Source organism: Ochotona curzoniae, unplaced genomic scaffold (assembly GCF_017591425.1).
Source record: "Ochotona curzoniae isolate NIBS_2020 unplaced genomic scaffold, NIBS_Ocur_1.0 scaffold_2453, whole genome shotgun sequence".
Classification (NCBI taxonomy): Eukaryota; Metazoa; Chordata; class Mammalia; order Lagomorpha; family Ochotonidae; genus Ochotona; species Ochotona curzoniae.
In genome coordinates this window covers 29,806,601-29,819,757 of record NW_024467094.1, presented here as the reverse complement: position 1 = coordinate 29,819,757, position 13,157 = coordinate 29,806,601, and the positions used below count along the sequence as shown (strand labels likewise).

Here is a 13,157-nt window from a genome sequence, read left to right as displayed (position 1 = left end):
GACAAGGGGCAGGACCATACATCAGGACAAGCACTGCCTGGGGCCCCCAGGAGAAACCCCCGACTAGGCATGGATGGCAGTGAGAGATTGGGGTCTCCCTGACACCTGCATTCAGGCCTCCCATCCTAACTGGAAGGCAGGACAGAGAGCCCTCAGAGGAGGTTAGCAGGCTGGGGTGCTGGGGACACTCACCTGTGCGAAGCCCCGCCCTGTGGGCAGGCCCGTCCTCCTTCACATTCTTTACAAAGATGGTGTCCATGGGCTCCATCCGGGGCCGTGGGGAGGGTCCTGATGGGTGTGGTGAGGTTAGCTTGAGGGTGGCTGCTGAGAACACAGCCATGCACAGCTACACAAGGCATACTCAGAGACAGGTCTCATGTACACACACACACACACAGGCACACAGGTGCAAGCAAGGCTGAGAGAGGAGAACCTCCAGGACACCCCAAGTTGCTCCCAACTGCCTGTGTGTCCCCAGCAGGTGTTGGACATCAAGCGGACAAGGACTGACCCATCCTTGTCCCTCCAAAGCTCCTGCATGGTGGAGGATATCAAAATTTCCTCTCCTTTCTCTTCCCCCCACCACCCCACACACACAAGACTAAGGAGATGGTGTCATGGCACCCCAGGAGACCCCACAGACCAGGGAGAGGCCCCACAGACCAGGGAGAGGCCTAACCCCCTTCTACCACCTACTCCCTGTTCCAAGGTTGGGGGGCTCCAGGAAGAACCCTGGGAGCCCCAAAATGGGAATGAATGACATTTTACCCCACAATACTCTGCAGCCAACAGTCCCTGTTCTTGTGGGCTGGCTCCCTCAACCCTCCGCTACAGCCACTGCATGGGGACACAAGAAGACAGCATCCTCATGGATGCCCAGGAGAAGCTGAGCGGCAGAACAAGACAGCTGCCTCTATGCCAACAGCCAAGGGGAGCTAAGCCCTAAACCCTTAGCCACAAGGTCCCCCACTGTTTCCCAGGACCCCAAGGACAGCAGCCCTAGCTAAGGCCACCCCACCACCAGCCTCCAGGCGCCACAGCTCTCTGCCGGGCCCAGGATATGGGCACATGCAGGGCAAAGCCAGGACCCGAGTGTCCACAGACGCCAGCAAAATTCTGCAGGTACACAGGCCCCAAGGGAGATGGAGGCACAGAGGACAGGAGAGTGAGGAAGTGCCCAGAGCGGCCATGACAGGAACAGATAGAAGACACAGGGTGGCAAAGCAGGGGAGCTGGGCAGAGGCAGGGGTGAGGGTGGGGAGCAGGAGCTGAAGAGGGTGTCTCCAACTACTTACCTCCTCCTCGGCCTCCATTCTCTTCCTCCTGCAGGGAACAGAGAGCTGGCTATGGGCCCTGTGTCCAGCCCTGGCAGCGTGATGGGGGCCCAGCTTCCTGATCGCCTTCCAACTAGCCCAGCATCAGGCTGGAGGTGCTGTCAGCTGGGGCATCCAGCCCCCACCCCACCCCATTCCCTACCAGAGCCTCCCAGTAACAAGTACAACCATCTCTCACGCCTGCCAATCCCACCACCCCAGCCCCAAGCTGTCTGACACCCACGTCCCCTTCCCTTGGGGCACTCCCAGCCCGGCAGACACAGATAAGCAAGCAAGAGGAGGACTAAGAGTGGCTATGGCCCCCAGAGGATGAGAGGCCAGGCCTGATTAGGGTCCCCTTTGGGGGTGGGGACTCAGGCAACTGGAGGGGGACGGGGGGGGGGGGGGAGACGGGGAGGTGAGGCCTGGGAGGAGGGCAGGGATGCAGGTGCAAGGACCGGGTGTCCAGGATAAGCGAGGGCATATGTGGGCCTGGACCCACGAGCTGAAAGGAGAGGCTGGGTGCCACTGAGAAGGAAGGAAGGCCACAGCCCTCAGACTCGCCGGCAGGGGCAGAGAGAGCCAATGGCGGATGCTCTGTGGAGAGAGTGAGGTGCAGCCAGGGACTGGGTTCCCAGGGGGATCAATCAGGAGGTCTTGGGACCAGTCTGGCAGAGGAGCAAGCGCTGCTGTATGCGGGGAAGATCCAGGAGGTGGGACAGAAAAAGTCAACAGGATGGGACATTTTAGAGTGGTGTCCCCTCATATGACTCTCCCAGGATAACACATTTCACAGATGACAAGGCCACTCAGAGCTAGGGACACGGTGGGCTATAGGAGGGCTGCTGGGCACTGCAGGGGAGCAGACCTGCCCTAGTTCCATGCCAGTGTGTGCCCGCTGATGCAAGCTGACAGCACGGAGAGCGGATGGCATGGGCAGACGGATGCATTAAGACGGTTGGGCTCCCCACAGCCTCCCATGCAAGTCCCAGGGAGACAGGGAGGATGCGCTCCCACCCAGGGCAGGTCTGGAAAGGTCTGCAGCCCTTCCATCTTCCAGGAGTACTCCAACGACCAGAGCTCTCCCAGCCTACATGGTCTTTGCTGCATACTGCTTCTGCCAGGGTCCCAGAGAGAATGCGACAGGGGCCAAAAAGAGGAGGCACTCTGAGATGGGAAGGAAGGACTGGGGCACTGGAAGGGCTGCTGCATGGGGTATTTGTGGGGCAATGCCTTCCACTCATACATGCCATCTGCCCCCATAAGTTCCTCAGCACAGCTGAAGCCAGAGAGAACGGCCATGCAAGCTCCCCAGGCCCAGACATGGGCAAAGAACTGCAGGATTACATATACATGTGACGTGCTCATGAACAGAGGCACAGAGTACCACAACACACGTGTCGGTGCCCAGAGGCCATGTACGCACACATAGACAGGAACACCTGGTGCTCCGTGTCCCAGAAGAGAGCTCTCCCCCACCAACAGCTATGAAGGTTGATCCCAAAGTAAACTCAGTCCCTCCCCTGCTGGACCCACCCCCTAGCCCTGGGTCAGCCCTAGCTCCTGGATGCAAAATCCTTGACCTTCACTTTGGGGCTATTAGGGCCCACAGGGATGAAGTCACTACTAAACACCCTCTGGCAACCTGACTCGAGGCCCAACAAGGACCAGGAACCACAGCCATGCCTTGCCAGGACTGGGCACCCTGGGGAGGGGACTCAAGTGTGTTGGCTGGGCTCCCTTAAGGTTCAGCTGGTCCCAGGAGCACCTTTCCCAAGACATCATCCACCATCCATTGCCCAAGGTCCCTGCTCCTGACCTGCCACACCCTCTCCTCCCACAAGACCCACAAGACCCAGTCCACACTGGGAGAAGCCCAGTGTCCTGCTGGGACTGGCCGAGCCTTCCTACAGCTCCAACCACCCTCTCCGCCAGCAACCCCACAGAAGGTCAGCCTGCAGGCACCCACAAAGCCTGGATTCTTGGAGCTGGGCCAGGTCGGGCCAGGCCAGGGCAGGTCATACCTTCAGGCTGCAGTGCACGGCTGACTCGGGCGGGTACACGATGAAGTGGCGCAGGGTGAAACCGAAGCCATCCTGCAGACTCTTACGCAGCAGCAGTGGCCTCGGCCCCTGCCAGGGCAGGGGGCGCCCAGGCGAGCACCCATCTCGTGAGCCCAGTGGCAACTGCAGATCAACAGGGAGATAGGGTTGCATCTTGGGTGGCTGGTACTCGGCCTCCTGCAGCCGAGGACCTGGAATGGGGGAGGGGTTGGTATCCAGGTCTCTCTGGCCCACCCTAATCTCCTCCTAGCCCCTTTCTTCCCCTCCACCCTATCAGCCCAGGGTCCCTTCTTTCCCCTCGGCCATGCCTTTGCCTCCAGGGAAACAAGCTGTCACTGTGAGCTCCAGGTAACCTTTGCTTGCTGAGCACCTACTATGTGCAAGGCCCTGGGGCATACGGCCTTCCTCCCCAGGAAGTGCCTGCTGCTGTCTGAGCATGCACACACTCACACAAACACACTCTTACTCACACACGGCAGCCTCACACAAAGGTACATACAGATGCATACTCCCTTCTGCAGACAAAACACTCCATCAACACAAGAGATACAGACATGCCATGTGAGCACACAACACACAGGGACATAGACATGCACAGACACCAGTCCACACACACGTCAAGGGGACCAAGTGCCAAGTGGGAGCGGACTGGACATCAGGCAACTGAAGGGACTTCCTGTGGCTCAGGCTCAAGGCCCAACCCTTCACCGGAAAGGGTGGGGGGTGTTCCACCCTCTGTCCGAGCTGCTCAAATACTTGGGATTCCCCAAGATGACAGCACTCCAGGCGGCTGAGGACCAGGGCCAGAGGAGGGCGGGACTCAGGCTGTTTCTAGGGCAGAAGGCAGAAGAAGGCGACTTCTGGTCTCCTGCTTGAACTCAGCAGGAAGTAGGTGACAGAAAGGCCACAGGAGACTGTGCAGAGAGAGCCATAGGGCTCACCCCCAGCAGCCAGCAGCCTGGTCAGTCTGCTGACCCTAACCCAGTCCCTTCACCTGCATCCTTGGCACCCTCTAGGGTTCCTGGGCATGGGGGGAGGGTCCAGCTGACCGGCTGGACACCACCCTTGCAGTGAGGAGCTGCTAAGCCACAGTTTAGTTAGGTCCCCTCTTCCCCCTCAAACAGCTGGACAAAGTGCAGTGACATTTACGGTTCAGATCCACCTGCCCAGGATCCTGTTCACACATGTGGTGGAGGGTGAGCTGCATGCATGCCCAGCCACGTGCTGGGGAACTGGGCATGGGGTGGGAGGCGAGCTATGATGTGTAAGCATAGAGGAGGGCCTAGAAAATTCTATCAAAATGTGACTCGAGGGTGTCTCTCTCTCCCTCCTCTTTTGAGAAGCACCCCACCTCCTGGCTTTCTCTCGGGAGGTGCTTCCCCTTCCCTGAAAGTTCCAGAAAGTCTGGCCCAGTGGGCCAGGTAAGATCCAGGCAAGGGAGTCCATTCCAAATACAGAGGTTCCTGGGAGGGCCTAAGCCAAGTGGAAGTGCAGGCCGGGATCTGCAGGGAACCATCATCAGCTAGGAGAGCTGGAGGCCCCTTCTACCCCTCCGCCCCTCCAGCTTGTAGCTAGCCACAGTCAGGCTTTTCTGCAGAGCCCCTGCTGGCCCACAGGGGTCGGGGGAGGCCAGAGGAGAGAATTCCCTGGGAATTCTGCTGAGGAGAGAAATCCCCTGGATTTGCTTTCACTGCTGACCTGGCAAGCAACTGATCAGGAAGAGGAGAGGGCCAGGGTGGGATGACTCCATCTCGCCTCCAGTGCCACAAGCCCCTGTTCCCCCCTTTGTGTGGGCAGTCTCCTGTGGCACGCCGCCCCCCAGCTCTGGCACACCTCCCCCCCCCCCGCCCCGCCCCAGGGGGCTCAGGGCCCAGGCTGTTTGCAGGGCCCATTGTTTTGCTGGTGTCCTGGATTAAGGTTTAAGCCACCAGCTGCCCCAGTGTTGAGAAGAGGCTGGAACAGGTCCCCGCACGCACGCCCCCGCCTCTCCCCCTGCACACAACCTGTCCGGAGCTGCCAGCTGCCTGGGGGTACCATTCCTGAGGGTCCTGCCCGGAATCCCCGGGGGAGGGAGCAGCAGGCATGCTGTCCTCACCCACATCCCCTCCTCCCGCCCAGAGCACAGCACACACACCTTATCTCAGCCTCTCCCTTCCTTTCCTCTGTTCCTTCCCTCCAGCCCCCTCCCCCTCTAACTAGGCTCCTGCCAGTGCCAGCAGCTCCCTGTCCTGGCTACCACAGCACTGCGTGAAGAGGAGACAGCACGGAGCAATCAGCAACTGGAGTAGCCGACCCTCCTGCGGGAAGTCCTTTCTTAGGTGTAACCCTAATCCTTCACGCTTTCATAGCCCCATCTTTCCTCTCCTGCCCTCCCCTAGGATGGCACAGGGTCCTGCTCTCTTCAGGAAGGGACTGGGTGGTACACAAAGAGGGCAGGGAGGATGAATGTTACAGGTGCAGAAACAGCAGTGGAGACCAGAAAGGCAATCAGACTCAGAAAGAACAACCCTCACACAACCCCCCACCCTGCCTCTGGCAGACATGAGGACAGAGTTGCCCAGGACATGGTCAGGGGGCCCAGGGACTCTGCTGACACTCATGATGACACTCCTACTGCCCTGTCAGGGAAAGAGGTGACATTCTGAAATACCAGCTCATGGTGGGGGAGGGCACTCATGGCTAGGCAGGAGGTGGGCTGGCCACACCAGGAGCTGGAACCCAGGAGTCCTGTTCCTCCCTGCCTCCCACCCCTCCCTGGGTGCGGGCAAAGGTCAGTGCAGGCAGCACAGCCCCTGGGCTGGGCACAGAGCCCACTGTGACTCACGTCCTACCAGCCTGAGACCCGGACATCGACACATGGCCTGCCCCCACTGCGGACGCGTGGGTCCTCACCCTCCTGCGACTCATTCTGCCTCCCCTACCCTTTAGTTAAGGTGCTCAGTCAGGCACTGGGAGCAGGTGGAACATGCCTGCCCCTCCAATTTTCTGCCCCCTGCCTGGCTTTCTTTCTGTCTCTTCTAAGCCAAACTCAAAACTCTTGGGTGCCCCGGTGTCTCCAAAATGCTCTGATCTTGTCCACCCTTCCATGGCCTGCCATTCGGGGGCCTTAGTCCCCTCCCCCCAGGGCAGCCAGTCGCATGGGGGCATCCCCCAAGAAAGCTAGAAAAACTCCAAGTCCCAAATCCAACACGCGCACTTTCGCTCACGTCTCTTGTACCCCTCAGTCAGGCCCCACTCCAAGGACAGCAGTCGCGGAATGCAGAGCTCCAAGGTCGCAGGGCCTTGGGCACCCGGTCCAACCCAACCCCAGGCCCCTATTCCCCCAAGTGCTCACCCTGGCCCGGCGTGGCCCTGGCGGTACACAGCGATCACGGTGGCCGAGGTAGGGAAGCCAGAGGCAGCGTGGCTCCGGGGCGCTGCAGTCCACGCCGACGGCGCGTTCCCAGCGCCAGCCCTCAGCCCCGGCGCGCTCCACACGCCACACGGCGCTGCCCACGAGCGCCGGGGCCAGCGGGGGTCCAGGGGACCGGTCGCCGCCCCTGCCTGGGCGCGTTCCGGGCCTGGCTTCCGGAGAGGGACGAGCGGCTCGGTGGCCGGTGACTGCTCGGCGCTCGGCTGCAGGCAGCGTCCCGCGCCCCCCAGGAGGCAGGCGGGCCCCAACGGGCCCCGCCCGCCCCCCGGAGCCGCGGGCCGCAGGCCCAGGGGCCCCGAGGGGACGGACAGCCCGCGCGGACGGCGGCAGGACGGCTGGAGCGGCTCGCGCCTCCCGCGCCTCCTGGCTGAAGGCGCCCCAGCCAGACTCGCCGGCGAGTCGCGCAGGGCAGACACCTCCCCCTCCGGGGCGGCCCCTTTCCAAGGCCGCCCACATCCCACACACTCACCCCACACCACACGCCCTAAGGACACTGTACGCCCACTCCCCAGCCTCGCACTGCACTTGGCACTCGACGTATGCACAGACGTGGCCCTCCCTCTTACCCAAACACTCGCACACTCTACCTGCCGCACACCTGGCGCCCCTCCCCGGCGCAGGCACATCCGCATCTTACATCCCAAGGCACTACAGTCCCACGTGCAGTTATGGGCGGCGCAGGTACCTATGCACACAGGGGCCTACCCTGCTCACGCTGCAGACCCACTCCACACACCTGTACATAAGCACACGGTGACCCTCACCCTCCCCTGCAATCCAGAACCTCCCAGCCACGGTCCACACTGGGCAGAAACAGCATCTCAGGAGTGGCCACTGAGCCCCTGAAAATGCACATGAAGGGTTTCTGACCAGGATACCCTCCAGCCTCATGCTGTAAGCTGCTCACAGCACAGTGCCACTCTCAACAGCCCTCACCACGGAGAACCACACAACGAGACAGCAGGTGGCATCCCCACCCACCCCTCAAGACCTCTGCCACCAGCAAGCTGGCAGCTGCACGCGGGGGGGGGGGGGGGGGGGGCGGGGCGGGGCGGGCAGCCCACCTTCAGCATGTGAGCCACACAGGAAGCCCTGGGGGATGCTAGACTCCACCCTCCTTCCTTTTGCTGATGAGCTCCCACTTGCTTTTCTCCCTATCTGGTCATCCCCTGTCCCCGAGCAGGTGGCCCAAGGGAGAGTTACTTGGTCTAAAAACCGGAGGGGAGGCAGACGGACTATGGGAGGTGAGGAGGCCTGGGGCAGATGGAGGAGGGGTGGAGGGACAAAGGGATGGGAGGCTGGGGGGGGCAAGAGAGGATCCTTAGAGGTGCATAGGATACAGGGAGAGAGGAGGAAGAGTGAGGGCGAGGTGCAGGCGGGCCCCAGTCAGCCAGCAGTGGTTTTGTTCTCCCGTTTCCTGTTTGCAGCTTGCTGGGCCCCCTGCGCAGGAGCTGGACCCCCGCCCCCTCCCTGGCGGAAACCGGAAAGGAAGAGCAGAGGCTGCCTCCATAGCTGAGTCAGGAGGGCAACCAGAGAGCGCGGGAAAAGGCCGCAAACCAGGGTGCGGGATCGGGGGACCCCAGTCAGGAGCAGGGAGATCCTACAAAGCAGAAAAATCTAAGGGTTCAGGGTGGGAACCACTCCTGCCCACTTGTCTTGTGCCTCCCTCCCTGCCAAGGGGCAGCTGGAAGCACCACTAAGCCGGCCTCAACCACCTCACTGTCAGTGTGTCCCCCCAGCCCTGGGCTCAGGGGGGGTCCTCAGCTTCAAGTATGACCTGTGGTGTCAGAGACATACCAGGCCGGTCCTTCCAGGTGTCTGTCTGTCTCTCCTCCTGCTGCAAACCCACTGCCTGGAGCCTCTGGAGCTCCTGGCCTCTGATGCTCTTATAGCTTAGCTAACCCGTGCTGCCCAGGGCCTGTTGAGGAGTCTCATCAGAAACTGCCCCGGGCAGGGAGCTCATGTCCACACTGGTTCATGGCATGTCCTCCAGCAAATGTACACCTTCCCCTCTCTCCACCACCTCCACCCCAGCTGCCTCAGGAGTTGAGTTCACACACAGAAAGGCATCAAGAGTTGCACACAGTGTGAACAAATGATTCCCTGGGCTTGGGGAGTCTCCCAACTCCCACTCCCCCCGTTTTCCACTGGGAAAGGAATGTAGGGTGGGCCCCAGAAAGCCATGGGGGAGGGGGCCCAGGGCTGGGAAATACCAGGCGTTGCTGGGATTCTATTCCAAGCCTTCCTGCCCAGCATGCGTCCTCCCCCTGTGTCAGGAATTACCCCGCCAAGCCAGCAGTCCCTCCCACTCCTCTCTAGCTCCAGCAGCTTCCCTGGGGAGGGGCCTGGCAGCTGTACAGCCCTCCCCCTCCCCCGCAGGATGTCCAGCCTTCCCTGTCAGCACCCCTGCGAACCAGCAGAGGGAGAGGGGGGTAATGGGGATGGACCCAGGGACTGGTTTTTGGTTGCAGAAGCAGGCTAGGAGAGGACGCATGACCTCAGTAGGGGCTTGGTTTTCCCTGTACTGTTCAGAGTCCAGTGTTCCCTGACCCTGGGGTCTGCTGAGTACCTGCTTGGGGGTCTGGGACACCTGGGAGAACAGACTGTCCTCACCAAAGGGTGCCAGCAGGTTCCCCAGGAGTGGCTTTCCTCAGCACTTGAAGTCTTTGGGGAACCCCTCGCTCAGGTGGGGCTGGAGCAGCTGTCTTCACTCCCTATCACCTGCCTCCTTTGCAGGAGGAAAGCAGCAACCAGGGCCAGGAACAGGGTGGGGGAGCATCCTTGGGCCCCAAGGCCGGGAGGGGGCAAAAAGAGGGAAACTAATAGCATTGCATGGGTGCGGCTCAGGAAGCGGGGGGCGCTCAGGGTCAGTTCCGCCTGCCTTTCCTTCCTCCAGCAGGCTCAGCACCTCCTCCCAGCAGGCAGGCCCACAGCCTAAGGTGACAACGTCCCCACCCTCAAGAGGATCCTCCAGTATTTATGAAATTCTTCCTGGTCCCCATATACCCTCCACCAAACGCCAACCCCCAGGCACCCCACCACCTCGTGCACGCACAGGCACATCCCACAGCCAGCACCTGTCACCCCAAGGCACGCAGGCAATGTGATACCTGATGCACGCCCACGCCTCCCACCCTCTGACCGCTTGCCTGGTTGGTCTCTTCCTCGCTCAGGGGTGCCTGCCCCAGGAGCTGCCTCCACCCTTTGGCCCCGTTCGGATGCCTGGTTCTCAGTGGGCTACTGAGGGTGTGAGAGCTCCACCTGACATGCCCCAGCAGGCCAAGCTGACGAGCCGGCTGGGCAAGCCTGGCTCCCAGAACCTTCAGTGCGAACACAGCCCGCGTCACTGCTGACCTGCCCCCATCCCCAGACAGACACACACACACACACACGCACACACACACACAGAGTCCCGCAAGTTGACAGGCAGGGTTTCTGAGGGTCTTCAGGTTTGAGGTTACGACTGTGAGCTGTTTTGATCGCTTTGTGAACACACACTGCCTTGGCTATGCTTGGCCACGTGTGCACAACAATACACTGCCAGGCTCAGACAAACTTATTCCCACAGGCACGGCCCCCACCTCCCTCCAGCAACCAGGGTTCCCACAGGCTCCCAGCATGCCTCGGTTCCTCCACACAAGGAGGGGAGCCCTTTGCAGAGCACTGGCCTCTGGGCTGTGTGTCAGTGGGGGAGGAGGGAGTGGGGAAGCAACTAGAAACACCAGGACGAAGCCTGCTTCTAACAGACAGGCAGTGTGGCGTAGGTGCCAGGCTGGCAGGGCACCCTCCCTGTAGGAGAGCCAGCTGTCTCTCCAGGGACCACAAAGGGAGGGGCCTCGTGATGAGCATCTTCCCTCACAGGGAATGAGCACTTGCAGACAAGGCTGGGTCCGGAGCAGCCACAAAGTAAACACCAGGGCCAGGGGCCCAGATCCGGCCACCACAGACTGGCACGGGGGGCAGGGCTCACCCCAGGCCTTCTCCACCCTCCACCTGCCCCACCCAGCAGCCCCTGGGTCGTCTCCCTACAGGCCATCCAGGATCCATTCTAGTTCCTGGGCCTGTCCCAGAACTCTCCATGGGGAAAGGGCTATGCCTCCTCTATCAAACTGGAGGCTCCCCAGGGAGCCAGGGCCTTATGCCCTAACCAGGTAGGCACAGCCTGTGTCCTTGCCCAGACTGGAGACTGCCCAGGGCACAGCCTACACCTCTCCCCATGACACCTGACAACTCCCAAAGAAAATGGCTGTTGACGTTTCCACCGAAGGATTTGCTTGGATCATGGAAGGCTCTTGGAAATTATTGGTGTGAGGGCCCAGCATGGTGGCCTAGGGCTAAAGTCCTCACCTTGAACGCCCTGGGATCCCATATGAGTGCCGGTTCTAATCCCGGCAGCTCCATTTCCCATCCAGCTCCCTGCTTGTGGTCTGGGAAAGCAGCTGAAGACAGCCCAAAGCCTGGGACCCTGTACCCGTGTGGGAGACCCGGAAGAGCTCCTGGCTTCAGATCGGCACAGCACCAAGCCGTTGCGGTCACTTGGGGAGTGAATCATCAGATGGAAGAACTTCCTCTCTATCTCTTCTCCTCTCTGTATATCTGCCTTTCCAATAAAAATAAAATAATTTTTTTTTTTTAAAAAGAAGTATTTGGGACCCAGCATGATAGTGTAGTGGTTAAAGTCCTCGCCTTGAACACTCCAAGATCCCATATGGGCACTGGTTCTAATCCCGGCAGCACTGCTTCCCATCCAGCTCCCTGCTTGTGGCCTAGGAAAGCAGTCGAGGATGGCCCAAAGCCTTGGGACCCAGCACCCATTTGGGAGACCTGGAAGAGGCTCCAGGCTCCTGGCTCCAGATTGTCTCAGCTCCAGCCGTGGTGGCCACTTGGGGAGTGAACCTTCTGTCTTTCCTCCTCTCTGTATATCTGCCTTTCCAACAAAAATAAATAAATCTTAAAAAAAAAAAAAAAGTATTTAGAGTCTCTCCTTTTTTTTTTCTTCTTAAGATTTCTTTACTTGGGAGCCAGGATCATGGCTCAACAAGCTAATCTTCTACCTTAGATTAAGTGTCAGCATTCCCAGTGGGCACCAGTTTGTATCCCGGCTGCTCTGCTTCCCATCCAGCTCCCCGCTTGTGACCTGGGAAAGCAGCAGGGGATGGTCCAGAAGCCTTGGGAACTTGTACCCATGTGGGAGACCTAGAAAAAGCTTGTGGCTCCTGACTTCAGATCGGCTCAGCACTGGCCATTTGTAGAAGATCTTTCTATCTCTCCTTCTTTCTGCAAGTCTGTCTTTCCAATAAAAACAAATAGATGCTTTAAATAAAATATTTATTTACTTGAAAGGCAGAAACAGAGGAAGAGTGAGAGATCTTCCATCTACTGGTTCAGGCCCCCAAATGGCCACACTGGTAGGCCTATTCTGGGCAGAAGCCAGGAACTAAGAACTCCGTCTGGCTCTCCCACATGAGTGGCAGTGCCCCCCAAGGACTTGCACTCTCTTCTGTGGCTTCCCAGGTGCACTGAGAGGAAGCTGGGTGGGAAACAGAGCAGGGAAGACTTGAACCAGCACTCTGACAAGGGATGCCTGTGTCCCAAATCGTGGCTTAACATGCAGTGCCACAACACTGGCCCCAAGAACTATTAGGTAAAGACTACAGAATTTCAGTGTGGAAGGATTAAAAAAAAAAATCCCAGAGGTACATGGTGGTGGTGGTTGCACAACATGGAAATATACTGAATGCCACTGAACTGCAGTTAGAGTGGTTAACATGGTCAGTAGTATATACAGAAAGTTACAAGGAAGAGAACAGGAAAAAGTCCGAATTCAGGCCAAAAAGAAAACTGCTGAGAGAGCAGGCCTGCGGAGCAGAGGTTAAGATGTTTGGGATGCCTGCATCCATATCAGAGCACCTTGGGTCAAGTCCCGCATCCTCTCTGGATTCCAGCGTCCTGCTGAGGCACGCCCTGGGAGTCAGCACGGGACAGCTCAGGTGCAATGGCCCCAGACACGCACGTAAGGGCTCCAGGCAGCTCCAGACCCCTATCAGTATGGCCCAGTCCCAACTCCTGTGGGCATCTGAGAGATGAACCAACAAGTGAGTTTTCTCCCCCCTCCCTCTCTCTTTCTCTCATGCTCAAATAAACAAATAACAGTTCAGACAGTAGAACAAAGCCAGGAGCAGACAGCCAGGCGTATGTTGCCCAGAGACCTCCCGGCCCCACCAGCACTGCACCTGCTCCAGATTCCTCACCCAGGGACAGCAAGGCTGCCAGGAGAGGAGGAGCTGTGGGCACAGTAGGTCCTTGGCATCGGAGGCTGGACCAGGGCACGTGCAAATATGCCTGGGGTCCCGCCCCACACCAAAGTGG

The 13,157-nt window shown here is 59.5% G+C and overlaps 1 protein-coding gene across 1 annotated transcript in view; it reads right to left on the bottom strand.

Annotated features, from left to right (window-relative positions):
- ARHGAP23 (Rho GTPase activating protein 23) overlaps nt 1–3,499 on the bottom strand; it is a 35,509-nt gene extending 32,010 nt beyond the window's left edge. Inside the window, exons 1-3 of the mRNA XM_041001362.1 lie at nt 3,338–3,499; nt 1,296–1,323; nt 193–288 (exon numbers count right to left, since the gene is read on the bottom strand). Coding sequence (XP_040857296.1) covers nt 193–268 — 76 coding nt within the window. The 5' untranslated portion in view covers nt 269–288; nt 1,296–1,323; nt 3,338–3,499. The remainder of the gene's footprint in view (nt 1–192; nt 289–1,295; nt 1,324–3,337) is intronic.
- Between the last annotated feature and the right edge of the window lie 9,658 nt (nt 3,500–13,157).